At 35.6% G+C, this 20,406-nt stretch overlaps 1 protein-coding gene across 4 annotated transcripts in view; it reads right to left on the reverse strand.

Moving 5' to 3' along the window:
- Nucleotides 1-20,406, reverse strand: part of DMD (dystrophin) — a 2,430,848-nt gene that overhangs the window by 1,583,325 nt on the left and 827,117 nt on the right. For all 4 annotated transcript variants that reach the window (XM_045298663.1, XM_045298661.1, XM_045298660.1 and 1 more), the window contains 2 exons: nucleotides 16,102-16,343; nucleotides 7,713-7,893 (listed from right to left, as the gene is read on the reverse strand). In XM_045298663.1, the coding sequence (XP_045154598.1) occupies nucleotides 7,713-7,893; nucleotides 16,102-16,343 (423 nt within the window). The remainder of the gene's footprint in view (nucleotides 1-7,712; nucleotides 7,894-16,101; nucleotides 16,344-20,406) is intronic.

A 20,406-nucleotide genomic window follows, 5' to 3' on the forward strand; every position in this document is an offset into this window, starting at 1 on the left:
GTGAGCATACGAAGACTAGAACCAATGTAATAAAAATAGAGGCAAAGGGGAGAACAAAATGTGCATGCACGTGGCGGAACATAAAAATCACACCTTTTTGTTTTCTTATGTAGAATATAATGGTATTACTACACAATGCCAAAATGATTGTTGACTTTCAAAAACTGCTTTGACAATTTTGCTATTGTGGGGTTTATCTTATTTTACAAAGATATGCTTAAGAACACTAGTGGGGGATTCATAATGTTGATTCAAATTAAAGAGACTCTCTTGTGGAAGAAAATGCATGCCAGGGAAACATCAGTTGAACCAATCACCTAAATATTGGGAAATGCTGTTCTTGTGATTCTAAAGTGGGATGCAACATAGAGTTTTTCTATACAGGGAAATTCACTTCCTAACTTTTATGTAGAAAAATGAATTAATAATCTAAGTGACAATTTTACTAATGACAGTAAAAATACAATAAATACAACTAATTTATTAACTTTTCATCTTTAATGATATAAGCGTTTTATTGGCATTATTTATCTACCTATATACCTATGGATATATATGGATTTATGTCTGTACACACACATACACACCACTCATTTGTCAATTTGCTGTAATTTGGTGGCTTGTGTGTTGCTATGATTATGGAGGCTATGTCATCAGTATTTCAAACATCAGGAGGGCCACCCAAGGTGGATATGTAGCTTTCAGCAAAGGGTCCAGACTCTAGTAGATTAGGGAGAAGGACCTGGCAATCTACTTCTAAAAAGAACTGACCAGAGAAAATGCCACATATATTAGAGGGACATAGTTTGACATAGTTCTGTAAGACAAGAATCTCAGGTTGGAGGGACTCGAAACATGACTGAGGAAGAGCTAAAGTAGAGTTGAATTTAATAATCTGGATATAGTAAAACACCAAGGCCTTCAATCCCTAACTCCATACAAGTCAAGAGGAGAAGAAACTGTTGAAAATATCCATTAACAATATGAATGCGGAATGTAGGAAAATTGGAAGTAATCAGATATGAAATGGAAAACAGAGATGATATGTCATACACTGATGAGTAAGAATGGACTGGTACTGACTAATTTGAATTTTAAAATCATATGATCTATAATACTGAGCATCAATGGAAATGTTGTCACATTCATCATCAAAAAGAACATTTCAATATACATCCTAAAGTACAATGCTGCCCATGAGAGATTCATATCCAAATGTCTACAAGGAAGACCAGTTTATATGACTAATTAAATTGTATGCACCATCCATTAATACCAAAGATGAATAAATGGAAGTTTAAAGAATTTCTGCAGGCTGAATTTGATCATAATACAATCAATATGAATTCATTACTATTGATAACTGGAATGCCAAAGTTGAAAACAAAAAGAATCAGTCATCTGAAAATATGACTTTGATGATAGAAATTACACTGGAGATGAGTGGTAGAATTTTACAAGGTCAATGTTTATTCACTGCAAATATATTTTTAAAACAACCTAAACTATTATTATACATGTCAACTTTGCAAAACAGACATTATATTGACTCCATATCTGGAAAGAGTCAATGAATAAGCTCAGCATGTCATAATAAGGTAGGTGCCAATTGAAGACTAGAACATAAATTCCTTATGTGCAAGCTCAATTTGAGGTTGAGAAAGATTTTAAAACAAATCCATGATAGCCACAATAGGACCATGAGTACATCTCAACTGAATTTAGGACCATGCAGAGAATAGAGGTGACACAATGAACACAAATGACCACAGACAAGACAAGTTCTGGGTTGATATCAGGAACATCATATATAGAGAAAGTGTTCATTAAAAATATAGAAGAGCTTCTGAGCTTGATGGCCACTTGATTACCTTCAAGTCTTTAAGACCCCAGACGCTGTACTTTTTGATAGCCGGGCACCATCAGCTTTCTCCGCCACATTTGCTTATGCACCCATTTGTCTTCAGTGATCCGTTAGACACCTCGTGATCACACAGGCTGATATGTTGTTCCATGAGGGCTTTGTTGCTTCTGAGCTAGATGGCCACTTGTTTACCTTCAAGCTTTTAAGACCCCAGATGCTATATCTTTTGAAACCCACATGGAAGAAGCACACCAGCCTATGCAATCACGAGGTGTCCAAGGGATCAGGTATAAGACATCATCAGAACAAAAAATCTTACCATAGAGAATGATGAAGGGAGTGCGGAGTGGAGACCCAAAGCCCATTAGTAGGCCACTGGAGATCCCCTTGCGGAGGGGTCTCCGGTAGGAGATGAGCCAGTCAGGGTGTGATGTAGCAACAATGAAAAATACAACTTTCCTTAGTCCCTAAATGTTTCCTCCCCGCACCCACTATCATGACACGAATGCTACCTTGCAAGTCTGGCTAGACCAGAGGATGTACCCTGGTGCAGATAGGAACTAGAAACACAGGGAATCCAGGGTGGATGAGCCCTACAGGACCAGTGGTGTGAGTGGCGATACTGGGAGGGTAGAGGGAGAATGGGTAGGAAAGAGGGAACCGATTACAAGGAACTATATGTGACCTCCTCCCTGGGGGACAGACAAATGAAAAGTGGGTGAAGGGAGACCTCAGACAGGGAAAGATATGACAAAATAATAATTTATAAATTATCAAGGGCTCATCAGGGATGGGGGAGCGGGGAGGATGGGAAAATGAGGACCTAATGCTGGGGCATAAGTGGAGAGGAAATGTTTTGAGAATGATGAGAGCAATGAATATACAAAAGCGCTTTACACAATTGATGTATGTATGGATTGTGATAAGAGTTGTATGAGCTCCTAATAAAATGATTTTTAAAATATATAGAGAGAAGAGAAAGAAAAGCCAACACTTCTGTTAGAAGAGACTCTGAAACTTGTTCTTGAATTTAGAGTTGCTATGAGCAATAGGATCCCAGGTGGTTAGTGGATTATCCATTGTACTTGGAACTCTATAAACGATTGCCATGAGTTGGAATGGGATCAATGACAGTGAGTTCTGGTTTAAGCGGGACTGGTGAAATTTTGTAATAGAAGAGACTTCAGAAGCATAGGAGTTAATTTTAAAGTCCATGGCTTGTGTCAGGTACACCTTAGTCCTGAATTTTGGGGGAGATATATGCTTGAATACTTCCAGAATTGCATCCACTTGTTGAATATATATAGGGACTGTGTATAAGTTTTCCAAGGATGTATATACTTATCATAGCAGAAGGCCTCATCTTTCCTCCATGGAACTGCTAGTAGATTTGAACTCCATACATACCTTCTTGATGTTTTGTGATTAAGGATAATCCTCCTACAAAATTAAACTTACTGAAAGCAAACGTTCGTTTGCCAGCATGTTTTATAATCCATGGGGAAATGACAGCTAAAGGCCACCTATTTCTCCTAAAGGAAACAAAGTTTCTATTCATCTCCAGTTATGTAGGATGACCTTGGGAAGAATGGCGAAAATAATAGATGGCTATACTGACATCCACAATTTAATGGAGATGTGTGAAAAAACGATGTGTCCGCCCTTTTGTTTAAAAATCTGGTGTGTTTTATCCAGTAGGCTAGGCTTAAAAGTGGGAGAAGCCATTGAGAAGAGAAGAGAGAAGGCATGAGAGGTGAGTCAAGGAGATGGCAAGAATAGGAAGGAAATATATTGTATTATATATAAAAAAGAGACCCACACATGTGATTGTGTTTTCTGCTATACACAAGTCTAAAGAGAAGAAATTTGAAGTTAATAGAGAGAAGTGTACAGATCCCTTTTGACAAAGCTATGACCTCAGATTTATAGACTATGGCGTAACCCTCTTCTGTCACAAAATGAAACAACTACTCCTTCCCACCACTGTTGAAAACAGAACAACTCAGAAAATAAGATACGTGTTGACAAAAGGATGGCATGGAGAGAACTATAGAACTGCGTCACCCTACATAGTGGCCACTAGGTACCAGGGTCTCTACGCCCTTGAAATGTGACTAATCTAAATTAGGGCACTCTCAAAGTGTAGTACACATATTACATTTAAAGAATCAATACCCCCAAAATATACAACTACCTATCTGAGTTTTAAAAAATTTGATTCTATGTTGAAACAATAAAATTGTATGTATATGTATACATTAACTATTCAAATATTTTGCCTGTTTCTTTTTAAAAGGTGGCTACTGGGAAATTTTAAATTATATGTATAGCTCACATGACATTATGATTGAACTCTGCTTATCTAGAACCTGGGAAAACCCCCAAGTAGTTCATTTGGGGAGAGAATACATTAGTATGTTGTATTGCAGCAACATTTAGAAACACTGAAATGATTGTTGGGAATCTGAAATTACCTTCAACTTGGATTTTCAATCAACTACCACACTGATATTATAGGACATGGTAGAATTTCCCCTGTGGATTTCAGACTGTAACTCTTTACAGGAGTAGAAATCTCCATCTTTCTCCTGGGAAGTGACTATGGTTTTGATTGATGACCTTATGGTTAGCAGTGAGACCATGGGAATTTAACATATGTATTATTTATCTATCTATTTATCTATCATCTATCTGTCTAATCTCTCTGTGTCTCACTGCACTAATGGCAATTTATACTTGTTTGAGATAACTACTTGGGAAAAACCTCCAAGTTGATTCTAGTATATATTTCTTTATCTTATGCCAACTAGCCTCCTTCATTTTCTCTATTCCTTATTGTCAGTAGAGTAACAAGGAAAGAGTAAAATCACCAAAAATATTTTCTTGTGACTTCAAACTTTATAAAGTAGAGTAAATCATGATAGGGGTAAGCATTTTTTTCTCAAATGTGAACTATGCAAACATATGTCAAGCAGTATTATGGGGAGTACTCAAGTAGAGTTATTAGTTGATATGATTTTTAAGAGAATTAGAAAAATAATAATTCTGAGCATGAAAATCTGAATTTAGAACATCAACATGTAAGTCATTTACTGTGATTGACAATCAAATATCTTCACCATCAGAATTTGTGAACTTTTTAGCTCAGTTTTCCATTTCCATGAATCCCCTAAAATCTAGTCAAAAGCTATTATTTCCTCATTACTTTGTTCTGAATGCCACCACTCTACTAGAAAACCCTGCTACACCAGGCCTTATTCGCACAAAGCTTGTGTTGTGGAAGAAACGTAAGCGTCTGTAAGATTTTTCTCTACGATTACCCTAAACTCAAAAGTCAAACTCACTGCTATTGAGTCAATTCCAACTCATGGTGACCCTATAGGACAGAGTCAAACCACTGAGAGTTTCAGAGATTGTTGATCTTACAGGAATAGAAACTCATTCTTCTCGCTTCTCCAAGCTTTGAACCAGTAGTATATTGCACTAATGCACAACCCACTATACCACGAGGGCTCCAAGATTACCTTAGAACAATTTCATGAGACATAAATCCCACCCAAATTGTTTTGAGCCAACTTATCACAAGTATTCTTCTAGTAGCCAGGTTCTTGAGAAATTTAAAACAAAACAGAACATAAAAAAACAATAAAACCCTTCACATTTATTGTAATTGAATCTAACTATTTTATGTAAGTCTAAACAACCACATCCTTGATATATGTATGTGTTTAAACTTTTATTAAGGTTTTTTTTCTTATTTTCACTTTTGTCCAAAATTACTCCAAATTAAACACTACTAGTTCAGCAATCCTGTCTTCAAGAACGCTCCTTAAATGATTGCAATTCATGTGCTCTCACGATTCTGAGGTCAGGGAGAAAGCCTCAGACCTATTGATATCAAGCACGTGTCCACTTTTAATAAACACGTATTTTATTCTTGCTAATAATTGTACTGACAAGATCAAATGAAAAAAGAAAAATGGTCCTTTACACAGTTTTACTTAATTGCTTGTGAATTTAAAAGCAAAGCAACTGTTCTATTCACCCCTGGAAAGTACAAAATGATGAATCAAAAATAAATGGATAGTGTGTATTTCTGACAAAAGTTAAAAAAAATTACAGGAATAACAATGAGTATGGGGAAAAATAAAATGTTCTAAAATGGATTGTGGTAAAAATTGTACAACCCTTCTTGATATGGTTGGACTATTGAATTGTATGCTATGTGGAATATGAGCCAGTAAAACTTTTCAGAAATTAATTAATAAAAATGAAACCCAAATGTGTGTGTCCTAGATGAAAAAACAAAAAAAGGTATACTTTGCCTGGATATACAGGTAAATTAGGTCAATTTCCTGACCTCTTTCTTGGAGAGTTAGCTGAGTAAATTTGTGTTTCTAAAGCACAGGTCAAGAACAGAATTCATTCTACTTAAAATTAAATAGAATGTTTTGAAGTTTTAAATATTATTGTCATAGATATGAAATAGAGAAGATAATCCAATGCATGCATGCATGGGATTGATGGAAGTATGAATAGATTGTACATGATACTATGTATATGTAGTACCATAGATAAATATGTTATGACATATCAACATTCAGAGCATCTTTATAATAAACAGGAAAAAGTTGAAGCTTGATTTAATTAACCTTGGGACAACCTATACAATACAGAAGAAAAATTTTGACTGTAAAGTTGTTGTAGTTTTTCCTAGAGTTAGTGTATCTAATAAAACAATTGGTGTTTAAATAATGACACCCATTTATATTTCAATACATATATTATTTTAAAATATGTCACTGTTTGGACATATATGAAACTTAGAATGTTTCTCCCAATTGTTCTATAAAAATACAGCAACAAATATAATGAAATCCACTAGAGGGAGCTGGCATGATTATAGGGTTGATGTACCTGATTCCCTTTCAGGAAATCAAAGACTTTGAAGTAAGAAAAATTATATGAACTTATTGATTGCTTTATTTCATTTCAAGGCATGGAAAAATGACAAAAATGAGGACGTACCATGTATTTCACTAATTAAGCTTATAACTACTATTACCTGCTAAATTCTATAGATAATTCAAAAATAATCAATAGACACATATATCTCCTGGCCACAGTGTTCCTAGAAACAAATTCCTGTTCTTGTGCTTAATATAATAAATCTGAGAAATCTATTTTAAGAGAGTTTAACGTTACTACTTTGAAATCCACTCAGGCTCTGTATGTGTGTAAGTATTCATGCTGTATCATAAACAACTTCTTCACTGTTGCTTTTAAGTTCTTACAGTTCAATTTCTCAGAGGAATTTGTCTTAAAACTTAATCTAATGAATAGGGATATATATTGGACTAGATACCATATATTAACATTATCATTTTATAAGAGCAAATTGATGAGACAAAAAAAGGACAGCAGGGACTGTTGTATTAAAGCTTTAGGCATACAAGACACTATATGGGTATGTATCCTTGTTCCTAAAGCAAACTGTATTTAGTGAACATGCACTCACACCTCACACTTACACAACTGCGTTTTTTTGTAATAATTTTTCAAAAAAACCCACTGATATTTGAAGTTGCAACCCACTAAGAAAAAGCTAGGCCAATAGGAAACAAATATCTAAAATTTTCCATAATATCATGAAACTACTACAGGGGAAAAAGAAATGCAAATATGACTGATCTGTTTTCAACCACTGTGCTTGAGTACTTCTTTGGAAAATTTAGATGAAGGATGGATCTATCAGTGGAAAATATTGTTTCTTGTTAGTACTTTCTTTTCCCTCATAAATAACCAATTTGAAACATGTCACGTTAACCATTCTAAAATGTTTACTTACTTTTCTGTAGCTCTTTCTCTTTGGCCTGCAGATCTGCGAAGACTTGGTTAAAATGATTTGTAAAGGCCACAAAGTCTGCATCCAGGAACATTGGCCCTTGTCCTTTCTCTTTCAAGGCGACACTTTGAATTTTTAATCGCTCAATTTGAGGCTGAATAGCTGACAGTCGGTTGACTTCATCCTGTGTCATCATTTAGAACATTAAAATAAAAAACATTTTAAATTTACATGCATTACACTTTTGCAGATGGAATTACTAAAAGGCAGTGATGCAGGTTTAGCTTAACACGCTGCTTAAAATTTTGATAGGAAACCTCCTTGATTGCTTAGGCAAGTCTCTACCACAAGTCATCAAGTTCACCAGTTTATGACCCACTCATTTTTCTGTCTTGTGTTTTTGGTTGACACCATGTGATTTTTGCTAAGGGAAGGCACACTGAATCAAGGAGAATTGCTGAACTTTTGTTAAGAAACATGGATTTTGATTCATATCACGATGCATGCATGTCTCAACTCGGGTCGAATAAGGTAGTTCTCACTTGTAACTCTGGAATCATAGCAAAGTTATATTGGACAAATATATCCTTCTGGACTTAGGCTGGACAGGTTTAGATAAATACAAAGGCCCTGTGGACTCTAGATTGCCTTCTAGACCCTTTGGCAAGTGTATACAATTTTGAACTCCCAAAGATGCAGGAGGCATGCAAACATGGAATAATTACGAGAAAGGCAACAACCTAATAAGGTACCAATACCCACTCCATCCACTGCTGTTAAGTTGATTCTGACTTCAGTGGGCCCTCTGAGTTTCTAAGATCGTACATTTATAACAGGAACAGAGAGCCCCATCTTTTGCTTTCAGAGCAGCTAGTGGGTTTGAAGAAGTGAACTTGTAATTAGCAGTACAACACTAACCTGACAGGACCACCAGGGTGATGTAAATAATGCACCAAACTGAAAAACAAAATTACTGCAGTAGAGTCCAATTCAACTCAAAAAAGCCCTGGTGGCATGGTGGTTAAGGTTTGAGCTGCTAACTGCAAGGTCAGGTGTTTGAAACCACCAGCCACTCCAAGGGAGAAAGACTGATGATGTTCTACTCCCATGAAGAGTTACAGTTTCGGAAACTCACAGGAGCAGTTCTATCCTGTTCTATAGGATCAATGTGAGTGGAAATAATGGGCACAATCCCAGAACTACACTTACAATGATAATATTTCAGTAAAGACAAGATAGTGAGTGGTAAAGCTAGGGAGAGATAGGGGAGAGAAGAGAGAGCAGATTGAGAGAGAGAGAGAGACACCAACTCATAAAATATCCTGAGTTAATGGGTAAAATGGAAGATGCTAGTGCATAAGAGGGATCAAAGGATACGTTATTATTTGATTCATAGTTTATACTGTTGGATACAAAGTTGATGATCTTAAAGATACAGCCCCACCTATTTACAATAAAAATGTTATCTAAAAAAAGCTGTAAAAACAAGAATGTATAGAACACATCATTTTTCTTTGTCAAGTCATTTTACAGGTTTCTTATTGAGGAGTGAACATACTTTAAATAATACAGTAATAAATCTCACAGGAGGAAAATGAAAAGGTGAAAAACAGTTGGCTCTACACTCAATGTGTAATATCTTATATAACATTTGTTAAATTTCAAAATGACATCATTAACAGCGTTAATGGGGATGAATGTGTTGTGGATGAATAGTACCATCAATCATCACCATCATCATTATAAACTCTCAAACTCACTGGTAGAGAACTGATTCCAGCTTAGACTCGCCTCTGCTGAGTTTCTGAGACTAACTATGGAATTAGAAAGCCTCATCTTTCTCCCAAAGAGGAACTGGTAGTTTAGAATTGCTAACTTTGTGGCTAGAAGTCCAATGTGTAACTACTTGGAGACCAGGGCTCTTGAATAGTACCATGAATGACCTTAAACCTTTTCCATAGACCAAATGGCGATGCTACATTGCCACCCTCCAAAGTCAAAGTTATATGCCTTTGCTTCAAAGACTAAGAAGTACTTCTGAAAAATATTTGCTTTTCTTTCAATTAATTTAGGTGGAATATATATTTACTATACATTGCTGAAGAGTTCATTTGACCCAAATTGATTCCACGTGTTACAGAGTAAAACTGCTATGTAGGGTTTCTATGAGTCGGAATCAACTTAATGGCAGTGGAATAACTTGGGGTAAATATATGTATATATCTAATAATATATATATTATAGAATCAAATATGTTTTGAATTATATATATATTTTAAAAGTCCTGCCGGCACAGTGGTCAGACCTCTTCGATGTTGACCTAAAGGTCGGTGGTTCTACACTCCTCTGGACAAAGATGTGGCGTGCTGCTTCTTTAAAGGTTTAAAACTTTGGAAACCCTATAGAGGCACTTCTACTCTGTTCTATAGCATGGCTATGAATGGAATTAACATACACAAGAGTGTCAGTTAAAAAATATCGCTATTACAGTTTGAGCACATACAACCGTGTGTTTATTAGAACCAAAATGTGTTTAAACAAGTCTCTGTGTATCAGTGGATGGCTGGAAAGAAGTTCTCCTAAGGTTATTAAAAGAAATGTCCAATCAAAACACCAAGCATGATGCTGCTGGGTTATGATTCATCGTGTTGATGACAACAAAGGCCAGGATATTTTGCTGAGGAATTTTCCTCCACCAAGACTTGCTCATTCTCCGAGGGTAGGGAAGATGATCTTGTGAGAATTTTCTGGGAAAACCGTATCTCATCCAATCTCCAGCCCTATTATTGCCCCTTTCAGATTTATTTTTGTTTGGCAAACTCGAAGAACATTTCGAAGGAACTTGATTTGTTTCCTTGAGGTTGCCAAACTACTGTTTTGATGATGTGTAAATCAAAAGACCACCATTCTTGGAGGAAGGGTTAGAAAGATGGCAACATCTCCTTTAGATGTGCTCAGATATAGTTGGAGGACATAATGAATAATAGTTGCACATTTTGAATTTTTTGTTTAATACATTTTTTATGATTTAGAAGCGATGTTGTTTCGTGTGTGTATAAATCAATCTTCGACCTTCTTGATGTGAGTAGGCAGTTACTCACAGCTTCAAGATGATTCTGACTCACTGGGATCCTACAGAGAGTTTTAGAGGGTGTAAACCTTTATAAGAGGAAATAGCCTTGTCTCTCTCCTGAGGAGCAGTTAGTTGGTTTGAACAACTGACCTTGATGTCAGCAGTCTGAAGCTTCTCCGAAGGCACCACCACTACTCCTTATGAATTTATTACTGAGAGTGGCTGTCCTTGCGGATGTCAAAAAGGTCATGGAAACACGTTAAGTTTGAAATCGCGTTTTGCTCCAATATTTTGAAGCTCCCTTGCTTGTGAACAGTGCCCATTGGTTTTTCTGGCATAATTAAGAATAGCACCATCTTTCACTCTCAAATACATGGTGGATTAGGTCATAAAATTATACAGATACTTTGTCGTGTTGTTCACTATAGCTAAGACTAACCATATTTGGCTAGTGAAGCTAGTAAAAATCGAAAAGTGATGTAATTATAAAACATGCACTGAACTTTGATGCCATAGTAGGAAAACATAAGACTACATTATGTCATTAATGGTTGTTTTATATTAATTTTATTTTGGAATTATAATATTTTGATATATCAGTTTAAATAAAATATATTTTCAAAAATCATTTATGTTTTGGTTTCCTTCTTAAAACTGTTCATTTCCAGAACATTTTAAATTAATTACCTCTGTAGCCCTTATGGTGGGTTACATTATATTTCTTTCTGCCATGCTATTCTCGACTTAATTGTACTCAAATTCTTTTTCTTCCATAGTAAAGATTCCGTTAGAATGATGGATGCATATATGTATATATGTATACATATCCATATATATTTAAACTTTGATCTCAATTTGAAGTGTACTTTTATGTATTTTTATTATTATGGTTGCTAATTTTTAATTTATATCTAACTACCTTTAGAGAAAAAACTAGTTGAGGATTGTTTATGATATAATAGTAGAAAACAAGATAATTAAAATTTCTAATGGGCTCAAAAGGCAATTAGAAGAAGGGGTAAATTAAAAGAATTATAGCAATTATGAACTAAATTTAAACCTGAGCGGTATGGAAATCAAAGTGAACATGGTGGAGGTGGGGGGCTGTTATTTTTGCACACATGAATGCTATTTTGGAGAGAGACAGTTTTGTCTTTCAGATTTAATGGATACGTTCCTCACTCAGATTTTTATATGACAAGAACAATCTAATGCACAATGCCACCTGTTTGTGGTTTGAGAAGATCTCGGTGGCTTTTAGAGGACTGAGGTTGTGTGATAAAATGAGGTGGCTCAGGGAGCTTGATCTCTGAGGGCCAGATGCTTTTGGAGAATGAGGATGAAAAAACTTTAGCAAAATGAGAATGTTGTTCATCTCTCCCATTTGCCTATCGATTGCCTCATCCAAGTGCTAGAAAGTTGATGCATACTCATATTTGAAGACAAATCTAAAAGTTAAATGGTAATATTATTAGGTGGTCTTCATTATAGAAATATATACATAGGCTGTGTATAACAGATACTAGCTGTGAACATTAACATCAGTTGATTCACATTGTTGGCCAGATGGAAGGCCATCATTCATCTGCTGTAGATGAAGCCTACAGAACAGCCAAGTGCATTCCATAAAACAAAATTAGTATGTAATCAGACATTTGCAGAATGTTCATTTAAGATGCTAACAATACGAGAATAAGTCATAGGGAAGATTATTTTGACCAGAAACATTTGATAATTGAAAGATGTGAACCATTAACTCTTATTTCCATCAATGGCCCTCAGTATGGATCTGCAGAATAAAGCCTTCAATGCTGGGCTAGTGCTTGTGTGATTAAATTATGTGCTTGTGTGATTAAAATGTTCTCATTTTATTAAGAAAAAACTATGAATTGCTTTCAGTTCTCAAGTTGTACTTCACATACACTTTTTTAATTTGTTGAGATTGCCAACCTTCCCTCTCTTGACTCATCTTTGATATCTTCCCCATCTTCCTCAAAACGCTTGATCCATGGAAAAAAACTGTTTTGTGTAGAGCAGCATTCCTCTAAACTGGTTTCAAACCATGATTTGGGAAGACACCTACTTGATGTGTTAAAATTTTGATATTAGCCCTGACCTCAAGATCATTTTCTTCCATGGCACCAAAAGCACCCCACCCCTTTTATTAAGGTAACCTAATGAAGCTAAGATAGATGTATTACTGAGTCTGTCTGCCACCATGCACAGATTACCAAACCCAAAACAAACACATTACCATAGAGTTGATTCTGACTCAGAGCAACCCCATGAAGGTTTTCCAAGGGCACATATCTTTGTAAGAACAGATAGCCTCATTTTTTTCCTGTTGAGTTACTGGTGGGTTTGAACTGCTGGCCTAAAGGTTAGCAGTTGGACACTTACTCAACAGTGCTACAGGGCTCCTATTCACTGATCACAGAGGCATGTTTAACCATATCATGTTTGCATAAATCTGTGCACGTATGAGCTGAAATCCTCGTGGTGATACCTTTTGACTCCTATTCCTGATTCCCAGTTGCCCTTTGGATAAAGACCAAGGTCCTTATCCCGCTACAAGAATCCTTGTTTGGGCTCCTTTCTGTCTCTTCATTGTCATCGCTCATCACACTATTCTTATCCTATATGCCTAGGATTCATACTGGCCTTTCAGTTGCTTGCTTGTTAGTTGCACCCTCTCTCCGTGTTTTCTTTGCCTGAACTGCCATGTCACATGCTCTCACTTAAGTACAAATCAATTCCAAAGCTTAGGCTGAAATGCCCATTTCTCAAGGACCTATCCTTGGTGGTGGCTCTGTCTAGATAGGCCAGATTCTTCTTGTAAGATATTCTCTTTAAATCATTTATTCCAGTAGTATTATTTATGTAATCAATTGCTTATTGTCTCTCTTTCGTAGACAATTTAAACACTATCAGGAGCTTACAGTCTGTTTAAAATCTGTCAAGGTTAGCCCTCAAGCTTAGCCATTACATGCACAGGACTCCTTGTGGCCACATTAGAGATACTCAATATGGGTTTCATAGATGAATTACATTGTTAATGTTATTAATAGTTTTATATCTGAATCTCAGGTTTCCAAGAAATAATGCAGGTGGAATGCTCTACTGATACATAAGGAGGAAAATCACTGAGTATATTCCTTCTAAGAAAATGTGTACATTCTTAGATATGTATAACAAATATTCTTATAAATAAAATCTCTGAGCTAGATTCGTCATCTATTTTTTTTACATCTGGCGTTTCTTCAACTTTCTAGTAAGTTTGTATCTTCAATATTTGAAACCATCAAGTACTTCATTTGCTTTTCCCTTCTGATTTCCAGGAGCGTCTGTAGTTTAGAGGATTACAAACTAGGATGCTATCCCTAAATACGTGGTTCAAACCCACCAACTGCTCTGTATGAGAAAGGTCAAGCTTTCTGCTCTTATAAAGATTTACTTATCCTTACCATTCTGTGGGATTTCTCAGTGGTGAAGCGCAGTAAGAGTGGATGTACTATGATAATAACTGATGGAAGGCTTTACAGGGGTTGTAAGGGAGGGGGACGGTTAATAGGGAGGAAACGGGAGTTCAGGAGTAAATAATGAAGAAGGGGGCAGGGGGGAGGGAGCACTGGAGCTGATAGTGATTGCACAACTCACATTGGGGGTGATTCAACCTGGGGGGAGGGAATGCTCTTAGGATGGATGTGGTGGTGATTGTACAATTCCCCATTGATATGATTGCATGATTAAAGTATACAATTGTACAGTATGCAAATTTTGTGCTAATACAACTGTTGGAAAAAAAAATATTTACAGCCTCAGAAATCTACCAGGGCAGTTCCATCTTGTCCTAGAGCACTGGTTCTTAACCTTCCTAATGCCGTGACCCTTTAATGCTTGTTGTGGTGTTGTCATGTTGTGGTGACCGCCCAACCATAAAATCATTTTTGTTGCGACTTCATAACTGTAATTTTGCTACTGTTATGAATTGGGGGAACCCCGTGAAAGGGTTGTTCGACCCCCAAAGGGGTCACGACCCACAGGTTGAAAACCACTGTCCTGGAGGGTCATCATGAATCACAGTTGAACTTGATGGTGGTTTGTTTGGCTTCCGGTTTCAATGCCATCAGACATTGTTTACTTTTCTGTTGTTTATTTAAGACTGTTAACACTTCATCTCCTGTTTTCTTCTTTAAACCAATCAAAGTATGGGAACTCAACCCTGATACATTGCCTTTTTTTAATACTTAAACCAGCCTTCCTAGTCAATAATTAAAGCTTTACCCTAGAAACTATCCTCCAAGCATTTTATCCTCCAAACAATTTCCCATTTCCAACAAAAAGTATACACCTTATTTTCTTTTCTGTTGCAAAAAGTTCAAGCGATTCTCCCTTTTAGATAATTCTTGTTTTCTTACACATATGCATGCATGGTCTTGTCATCTCTTTCTCGGGCACTTTGTACTGGTTTGTCTTGTTTCCCTCTCTGGATCTCCTGGCTACCTTTTTTCTTCTGATTCAGTCCACTTCATAGTTCTGTGCAGACTCTGAGGTGCTTGCCTTCATCCCTCTGATTATGTTCAGTTAGTGGGAATCCCTGTCTAGATTCTGGAGACAGGGAGATAATGAATCCAGGCTTTCGTCTTCTGGATCCTTTCCAGTAAGTTTCCCTGGGACTGCTGAGGCTGCCTTTGCTGTGGAGCATCTCATGCTCTCCTTCTGGAGTACTGGAACCTCATTGCCCCTCCAGCTATCCTGACTAGCCACAAGATGCTAATAGCTCTGCTGCTACTACCTCTGAGCTACTGCACCATCTTTTGTGGTCTTCTCTACTCTTCAATCACAACTTCAAAAGACATTACTTTACAAGTAAATGTTCCAGAAATTACCAGAATTATATGGGTCAACACTTTGAAAGACTTTTGTGTTTACATTTACTTCTGGAGATACACTTGGATTCCCCTTTTTCACTATATTGCTGGATTTTATTTTCACACGGGAGACGAGGTGCCCTAAGAATGTGTGGCAAAGTATAGACCACTCCAAGTATAGCATATTCCCAAGGCTGTCTCACATTTGTTGACAACCGAAGAAATCAATTAGTCCTGTGTCAGTACTTTTAATGCATTTTGGAGAGGTGGGACTTGGGCAGTATATATGAACTATTTAAAATAAGCTCATTTTGCTTATACTGTGGCCTTTTATGTGTTCCTTAGAAGGTGACACTGTCAAATTACATAATTTTCTATTTTGCTCTGGGAAGTTACCAAGAAATTTCTCTTTGTTACTGCTCTGGATGGAAGGAAGAAATGGTCTTACCTTACACATTTTTAGTTGACTTTTAATCACAGTTGGATCTGATGTGGAAGTGAGTGGTGTTTTCCACCAGTTTTCTGCAGTAGTTGTTATCTGTTCTAATTGTTGTAGCTGATTATAGAAAGTGATGATATTGTTCTGATACTCCAGCCAGTTAAGTCTCTCACTTAACAACTGGCAAAACTCAACCCACCGGCTGTTCAGTTGTTCTGAAGCTTGCTTGATGCTCTCAGCATTAACACCCTCTAAAAAGAAAGATGTTCAAATTACACCTACTGAAGACAAAGTTAAAAAAAAGTCAGAAAACCATTACATTTCAAATCATAAAATATTCATCATATGAATGATTTAAAATACTTTTCTAATAATAATTTCAAATTTCTGTGCAATACAGAAGCAAATCAAATAATGTGATTTATGATTGGTGATGCAAATTACTAAAGTCACATCATATCAAAGGGTAGGAATGAAATAAAAATACAAGTAAGGAGACATTTATAGAAATGTAAAATACATTTTAATAAATACAAACATGGCTTAAGTCCCAATAGGAAGATTGATTTTAAAAATAGTGGTGATGTCAAATAAATGCAAAATATAATTAAACTGTTCTTTTGATTATTTTATTACTACATAGTTGAAAATAAAGCTCTAAAATTAACTTACATTTAAATTTTTGAAAACTTGTCTGCGAAGTCAAGTTAAAATATTATTACTTATTTCTGATGTTTTTCAAATAGGAAAAAGGGGGAGAATTTATCAAAAACTAGTAATTCTACTCCCTTTTTAGTAGGTTAGCAAAAAACGATTACCCAAGCACCCAAAGAAATGAAGCAAACAATAGGAAAATAATTATTTTAATATTATTGAAATTATTATTATTATTCGGCTTACAATTGTGGAAGTAGATCTGAAAGTTGAAAACATATATAAAGAATCCAAAGTAGAAAAACAATCTATTGAGGTCAAAAGGGAAAAACAAGCTTACTATTACCTTAGCTTTGGGAGGCCCTATTTCTAGCAGGGAGGGAAAAAAGAGTTAAGTTTTCCGTGTATGCCATCAGATTTAAATTTTGTTTTATTATAAGATATGACTAATGTCAATCAAAGGTAATATAAAAGTACAGCAACATCATCTAATGGTATGGGTGAAACTATGTGAATATTTGGTTTACTTCATAAATTTTAGACTTTCTTAAGTATATTAGTATACATGCAATTACTGCTTCATTTATGAAGGCATGCAAAGAAGAAAAATGAGTTAACTGTGTTTTTGTTTACTTTTAGATAAATCTTTTCATATTTTTATAAGGTTGGATATTTGAGTATATCCTATCTTTATGGCTGTCAAGAGGGATTACTCTCAAAAATGTTTTCTCTGAATGTAAATATCTAAGAAGTCAAGTTATTTAGTAAATAGGTTCAAAGAGAACCTGCTTTTATGAATGTGTATTACATACAATTTCATGAGAACAATGTCACTAGGAGGCAAGTAAGTTATTCAAGTCTGAAGAATATCTTTAACAAAAGACCTGTGGCTTTCCTAGCATATGCATGTCTCACACCCTATTTTGCTAAAGAAAAAAATAAACATGGATTATAACTCAAGAACTATATCATTGTATTATTTTATCTTTTTGCACATTTTCTCTGTAGATTTTAAATTTTTCATAAGGTTTTGCTCACTGCTCAATTCACTTGAACTCTGCTCTAGCTTTAGTAATTTCAATGTCTGAAACTGCACAGGATGACAATGAAGAAAACTTAAATGTTCAGTTGTGACTATCAATAATCATTTATTCCTTCTGTAGCTGACATATGAAGGAAAAGAGCTGAAAAAACAAAGCAAAATATAAGAAAGGCAATTGATTCATGCCCTCATATATCAAGGTATAAGGGAAGTGGGAGGTAACTATTCTTCTAATCCCCACCTAGTACTGAAAAAAGCAATTGGTTTTACTGAAACATCTAAATAAATGCATGGTGTGGTGAGCTGTCTGTAAAAAGTTGCTTTTGAGAAGTTATCAATAATTATGCCAAAATCTGCTCGTAAGTAATTATACTTGTACAATGATTAGGTTTGCTACAAAGAACAGAATCTACAACTTCAGTCATATAGATAATCAGCTCGAGAAAAAAATACAAAATGCTAATATCGTGGCTAGAAAATGGAAAGGCATCATTGCAAAATTCACAGAGGGAACGTGTGAAATTATTTCTGGTGATGTTCAAAAATGTGCCTTAGGTCGAAATGTTCAAATGTTTCTGAGGAATATTTTCAGCATATGTGAACAGAGGACTTCCATATTAGGATAATTAAGGCTGGGGGGGGGGGCAGAAGATAGGAGTCAACAAGTGAGCACTCTGGTAATTACTCAGACCTGGGTTCAAAGTTGACTCCCTGCCCTTGCAAAGTAGGTAAACTAAGATCTGTTATTAAATCTTATTGAACCTGATTTTACTCATTCATGAATTGAAACTAAAAAATAGAATCAATAGCATGGAGTTACTATGAGAGTTCTAAGAAGTATGTATATGAAGTACATACACAAATTCTGAAACACATCAGGCAACCAATACATATGACTGGTTACCACTTGGCATCAAGTCAATGCTGACTCATAGTGGTGTCACGGCTGTCAGGGCAGAATTAAATATCACAGGGTTGCCAAGAGTTGTGCTTGGGGAAATTGATCACAGGCCTTTCTTCCAAAGCACCTTCGGCTGGTCTTGAACCATCCAGTTTTCAATTAGAAGCTGAGGGCCTTATCTGATTGCACCCCCCAGAGATGATGTTAATGCAAAGGGAAGGCAAATTATTATCAGAAAGAATAACAACAACAACAAAAGTTTTGATCCCTCAATTGTTGAAATTCACAAGAGGGGAGTCATTTTAATGACTGAAGGAAGTTATTTAGAAAAAAATTAACTATTAATGATTAGTGCTAGTTAAATATGAATATTAAATTAGCTATGGCTATATTAAGGCTATGAATTCATTTTTCTGAAAAAGGTTATATCAATAACTAGTTATTATCTTATATGTTTGTAAGGGAATCATGGAATATTTGATAACTCATTCATAATCATTTGAAACTGAAGTTGAAAATATAAATCCTGCACAACATTTGAAACAAGAATTTCTGCATTTCACTGACGAAGATAGGGGAATCTCTGCAGGATACCAGAAGTTTATGTTAAAGTATTTTTATGTAAATATTAGATGAACTCATTATTATACAAGACTTGTTATGCAAGAGTATGTCCCTCTAAAATATAAGCTCCTGCAAGATAATGTCGCCAGGGTGCTCAGTTTAGAGTCCGAACTGGATAAAAACGTGTAACTTCACCCAACATCAAATCGACAGCTTGTTTCAAACAAACACAAATAGCTAAGGTGACAATACACAAGGAAACAAGCAAACAAACACAGAGTGTCTGAAGTGTCCCTTGTTTCATAATTGAAGGGAAAAAAATGTCAGCTTTGTTTAATTCCAAACCCTATGAAATCTCCAATGGTGTATCACTTATTGTACCTCTCAGATTAAAAGTAGCAATTCCATTAGTTTCCTTCATGAATTTGTTGGCCATAAATTCACCAGTACTAGTTGAAGAAGGTCTATTCAAATCTTTGCAGAAAAATAAGGGTCCAAATATTCCCCAAATTGTTATTCACAGGTGAATGCATTTACTATTTTATATCTGTTTTATCTGCATTTCATATGCTTATACTCCATAGCTGAAAATATTAAGTTTTATGAGAGTTTTTAAGGCTAACAATCTGTTAAAATTTTAAAATAATCAATCAGGCATATATCTGTTTTTCTAATTTTTTATTAGTTAGTGAAGGGTACAAACATGAACTCACCAGACATTGTGAACAATACTTTGGGAAAATATTTTGTGATAGTACATTAGAATCTCAGGGATAATGGATCATAATCCATTCACATCTCATATTCTAAACAACCTCTGCAATAGTCTATGAATAAATATATTGCACCCAGAGGAAATGGATCATAACTTGAAGTGCATCCATTAATTTTATTACTTGTGTACAGTGCATAATAGACTGTTAGAATCATTTCAATTGTGCACCACCTTCCATGAAAGTACTTTAGAACTGCCACTTAGAGTGAAGTATTCCTCATCAAGAAAATTCATCATTAGCCCTGAAGCCAGCCTAGAATAATGCCAACCCTGTGTTTGCAGAGCTCTTGAGTTAGAAGAATATTTGGAATGGAACCTTAAAATAAAGTTGATAATAGTCTCCTTATTTTTGCTTCACTCCAAGTGAGGACCGTTAAA

Source organism: Echinops telfairi, unplaced genomic scaffold (assembly GCF_000313985.2).
Source record: "Echinops telfairi isolate 266 unplaced genomic scaffold, ASM31398v2 ScPeMD7_7436;HRSCAF=8474, whole genome shotgun sequence".
Classification (NCBI taxonomy): Eukaryota; Metazoa; Chordata; class Mammalia; order Afrosoricida; family Tenrecidae; genus Echinops; species Echinops telfairi.